Source organism: Coffea eugenioides, chromosome 4 (genome assembly GCF_003713205.1).
Source record: "Coffea eugenioides isolate CCC68of chromosome 4, Ceug_1.0, whole genome shotgun sequence".
In the NCBI taxonomy this organism is placed as follows: Eukaryota; Viridiplantae; Streptophyta; class Magnoliopsida; order Gentianales; family Rubiaceae; genus Coffea; species Coffea eugenioides.
In genome coordinates, this window is record NC_040038.1 from 42324536 (window position 1) to 42329716 (window position 5181).

The window sequence follows — 5181 nt, forward strand, 5'->3', positions numbered from 1 at the left end:
TCTAGTGCCCTCTACATGACTAGGGCCGTGAAAGCACGAGTTTCCCTACCAACAAGCAGGCTCTCAAGCTCGTTTTTATTATGATCACAAGGATAAATACGTGTATTGGAACAGCCAGAAGACTCATCTAGTGGCGGGAGAAAGGTGGCGAACAATAACTGCCCACCAGGGTGGGAAGATAACTCAGTGTGGCCGTGGACATGTAGGAACAGGGGCAAATGAATAGTACGGCTGTTCCCGGGATGCCAAGTACAGTAGGAGAAAAACTTTGACTTTCTTTTTTTTATCATTAAACACACCAAAAAATCTATATAAAAAAATTCTTCGTGAATTTTCTTTCTTTTTTTTTTGTTTTTTTTTTGGTGCAAAAGATGTACAATCTTTCTATCATTCTATAAAAAAAAAAAAAAAAAAGACTTGTGGTGTTAAATTTTGTTATTACATTTATGAGTTTTCTTTTTAACCCACACAATAAAGATGAAATGGCATCATCCTCTTAAAAAAATAGAAAATACAAATCATAATACACTCATAATGAGTACAAATCTAATGAAGTCTCCAATAACACTACTAACTTGAGTAATTAAAAAAAAAAATTTGCAGGCACAAAGAATGTAGCTTTTGTTATTTTATTCTAGTATTAACTACTTTTGGTACTTCCACCCAAAATATTTTTCCTCTAAAAACAGAAAAAAAATATGTAATTCTAGTGATTGGTAACCAGGTTAGAATGAAATGTCTATTAGTTTTCCAAACATTTGGTTTAATCAATATTCAGATGTTCAGATAGAATAAAATATATAGTATGTACAAGTTTGACTTATTTGTTGTGAGTTATATTATAGAAAAAAAAATAAACAAATTTGCACAAAAGTTAGAAAAATAGAAAAAAGGATAATAATTTTTTTAAAAACATAACTGCAATTATTAGTTATAAAAAAAATCACAAATAATGGTATACGCTCACAAATAGTGTAAACTTTGGTGGAGTGAAGCTATGTACGAGGATAAAATTAACCTTGATTATTTGGGTGACTCTAAGAGAAAGCTAGAAAGGACTTCCTTGTAAAATTTATTTTTTTTCTGTCAAGAAGTCAATTGACTCTTACTGACTCAACAAACCTAAACCCCAGAGCATACTCCAAAAGCCGGCAACTCTTGGAGCAGCCCCAGGAGACTTATCTACCCAGCAAACCCCAACCCCTTCCCCGATGTGGGACTAGAACTCACACAACCACCCTGCTACTAAGAATTAACTAACCCCCAAGTGAATTGAAAATGAGCTTCGTCTTTTTCTGTCAAGAAGTCAATTGACTCTTACTGACTCAACAAACCTAAACCCCAGAGCATACTCCAAAAGCCGGCAACTCTTGGAGCAGCCCCAGGAGACTTGTAAAATTTATTGAGGGGTAGAGTTCTTTGGAAAAAGATTGGATTGAGCATTCCGATAGGGAGAGGAGAGAGGGGCGCATAGGAATGCGTGGAATTGAATTGTTAAATTTGGAAGTTTTTCTCATTCTATAATATTTATGCAGTTTGTAGGACGAATACACATAGGGCACTCGTCAAGATATATTTCAGGTGTCAGATTTTTAAAAATATAAAATTAATTAGAAAAAATAAATAAATACAAGAGAGAGTAGGTAAGATTAAATAAAAAATATATAAATGAAAGTGAAAGCAATAATTGTTAATATATATATATATATACATTCTAGGTTAGCTGAATGTTAGATATGTTAACTGAGCACTCGTTAGAAAAAATTTATTTATATATACCAAATCAAGATAAAAATTGGAATGTTTGGTAAATCAATTTTTATATATCAGGATGGAATAAAATATGTACAGAATTAACTGAACTACCCTGGTTTCTTTATTTTTAAAGAAAAAAAAGAAACGCTTTTTCTTTTTGACCAAAAAAAATATAAAAGATGTATTGTCTATGTTAATATTTGTACCTACAAAATCAATTTTCGGTTTTTCTATGTTATTAGTGTAACTACGAGAAATTTTGACATGTTCTGTCTTTTAAAAAATTGATGTTCTTATTGAAGCAATTCAAATTTAATATTAAATTAATTCAAAAATATAAAAATATTTTAAAGTTTTCGTGTTCATTGCAATAATTTAGTAACATGAAGAAAATAAGTGATATGGAGTCTAGCATTTTTAAATTCTCACTATATCGTACTTTCATTATCCATATGAAATTCAAATAAGTTCTTCCACATATGCACAAAAGTTAAAGATAGCATCTTAAAGATTTTGTTGCATAGCCAAAAATATATATATTTTAAATATACGTAAAATGATTTTGTTATACAAAATGAAAATCAATTATTAATTAAAGTCACAATTAGATGAGCAAAGGATGCTTGTGTCTAGAATTGAAGCAAGAAAACTATAAGGCAAAAACAAAGATTATTCCCACTACATACAAAGCTTAATTTCTTATTAGTCTTCCATAATTTTTGTCCTTAGGACGGTCCTCCATCAATATAATCCTCAGGCTTCTCTATTTCTTGAAGCCAAGCATACTTCTTTGTGACTTCTTCGTCAGTAGGTACCAATTCTTCTGCACCACCTTAAAGTCAAAAAGACCACAGATAATGAAAAAAATTCAGAATATTATTGCATGGCAGCCATTGATTGCCCTCTAAAATCAAGTCATCCAGTTCAGGAGGAAAGAGAAAAAAACACCCAAAAAAAAAAAAACCCAAATTCCCTACCTGAAAATTTATCATATGGGAAATCTTGAAAGAAAGTACAATGCCGGCCTTCAGATTCAGAATAGGGTGGACCTAAGACATCCAGTATTGCACATGCAGTAAGGGCTGTGAAGCAGTGCATATTGCCTCCTGCAGCAGGAAAAAGTACAGAGGCGTTATATGGGGAGGTGACATCTGAATCCATATGGACTTTAGCTAAGCGGATTCCATCCTGCCCTACAACCAGGGAAAGAAACAAGTTGAGATCAGTAGTATGCAAGGCCTGAAGAAATTTAGTAATTTGGATTGCAAAGATCATGATGACTTCAAAACATATGCAATGAGAGTTGTCGCACGTAATAGGATAATGAATCATTAGACAAGATAGTAAGGATTGTGTTAGCCGCGTCAGAGTTTGATTCTTCCTGATAATCCCTTGCCAACTTAAATGTAGTGAACAAGAAATTTATAAACCTGTAAGTGCATGAATTGCAACTTACTGTGTGTGATTTCACCGGTATTTATCTTGCTCGTGCTGCTCGTGCCATCATCTACCCAATCGTATGACTTGATTCGCAATGCCCCGAATAGGAGCTTGCTGAAGACAGTCATGTTTGGATGATTATGAAGGGGAATGACTGCAGATGGTGGCAAGCAAAAGATCCCAATCTGCAGCAGTAGCAGACAAATGTAAACTGCTGCATTGAACAGTACGTTCTTGTGATGAAGCTTTCGGTCTATTATGCCTGAAACATTTGTGTACCACTTTGCAAGAATCCAAGCAAAATTTACAGTATACAAATGAAATGACTATTTTGGTACTTTGCAGTACTTCCAAGTTCCAGTATGCATGATTTTTTTCCCCCCGGTATGTATGCTTGGTGATAGAAAGAAAGAAAGAGAGAATGGGCATGTAGAAATATACCGAAAACTGATCGCATTCATGTAGTTCAATATAGGTTATCCGAGGATGGGAAGCTTCTTGGGCTGTAGAACTTCTTCTAAACATTGGCATGTTTGGTGAAAGATTGAGATCCTCCGGTTTCATTCTATCTACATAAATGAAACATGCATTGCAAAGAATCCAGATGATTAACCCCCAAAAACTAAGCAAAAAGAGGTTAAAAAAGCACCAATTAACTAAGTACTACTAGTAAGCTAGGACCATGCTTAAAATGATGCATATCTCCATCTAGGAGGATAAACCCCCCTACTTCAATAGATATAACATTTTATACATAATTTAGTTGGAAAGTAGAACGTTTTATAAACTAATACAACCTTCTACTTTCCAACTAAATTATGTGGTGTATAAATGTTATGCAATTTTGAAGATGAATTAATCAAATCATGTTTTGACGGAATCAAACTATTTCCAGAATAACTTAGCAAATGATGAGGCCCGTTGTAAAACTTTTGTGCTAGCGATCCATCTTGTTTATCTTCGCAACTAAACTAGTTCGTTTCTTGATTCTCTTCTTCCACATACAAGAGCCGATCTACATCATTTGATGCCCCACTCGTTATCTTATGCAGAAAAATTTTGCAACAAGAGAGAGAGGGGGGGATGGAAATTCAAGCAACTTTAATTACTGCAAAATTCAGTTATCAGATCAAGGCAAGACACTGACCCAAAACCCAAAAATCCAACTCCAAACATACGAGAATGAATCTAACATGCCAATATATGACATATATATATATACACACAGAAATCTAGTGAATTCCAACAGAAGACTGGCTAGTTTGGATAGAAACTCTGGAGTAGAAAAATTTTACCAAGAACTGACTTGAGCCTTTCAATATCAGGAGCTGGGGGAATATACCCAGCAATTTGATGATCACCATCTGCAAATACTTCACTGCAAGTCTGGTACAACTCTTGGACAACGTTCGCCATTTCTCTTTTCTTCTTCTGTTTCTTGGACTTATTCTTTGCTTTCTTCGGTACAGTTTTCATGCAGCTTTAGTTTTCTGAAATTTTCGAACTGCCCTTCCTGTAAGTTTTCATGCAGGAGCTTGAGAAAAAACTTATAAAGATGCAGAGAATTCCATGTCTTATGTATTCACAGAATAAAACTATCCCATATACATATAGAAAGTACAAACTATTTCGCTTTTTGTTTCGTAAACAAATAAAATATAGGGATAAGACATGGATAGCTAAAGTACCGGAGGTGAAGAATGATGGGTTGGGAGCCCAGCTGTATGGTGTAAATGACAGAGGTATCAAATTGTTTATACATAAACTGCTTGTTTGATGGAGTCAAAGGATGCAAAACCAGGGGCCATGCAAAACAATTCCAGTGTGCTACTCAAAAGCTGGATTTTTATCCATTTCTTAACGCACCATTAAAGATACAAGGCTATGGGAAGACTACCCAACTGTGTAGTCAGCCAACATAAGTTGACTCAATTGATAAGAACGAATCATTTTTTAAAAAAAAAATCGTGTATTCAAATTTTATTG

At 34.1% G+C, this 5181-nt stretch overlaps 1 protein-coding gene across 2 annotated transcripts; it reads right to left on the reverse strand.

Moving 5' to 3' along the window:
- Positions 1 to 2434: 2434 nt before the first annotated feature.
- LOC113769522 (plant cysteine oxidase 1-like) lies at positions 2435 to 4908 on the reverse strand. Of its 2 annotated transcripts, none has more exons than XM_027313986.1 (6): positions 4884 to 4908; positions 4491 to 4708; positions 3637 to 3764; positions 3212 to 3380; positions 2733 to 2861; positions 2435 to 2587 (listed from the first exon to the last, which is right to left on the reverse strand). In XM_027313986.1, exons 2-6 carry the CDS (start codon positions 4669 to 4671, stop codon positions 2481 to 2483), a joined length of 714 nt encoding a protein of 237 aa, XP_027169787.1. In that variant the 5' UTR covers positions 4672 to 4708; positions 4884 to 4908; the 3' UTR covers positions 2435 to 2480. The 2 variants fall into 2 exon arrangements, with proteins under 2 accessions (XP_027169787.1, XP_027169786.1); XM_027313985.1 differs by having other exon boundaries at positions 2733 to 2948.
- Between the last annotated feature and the right edge of the window lie 273 nt (positions 4909 to 5181).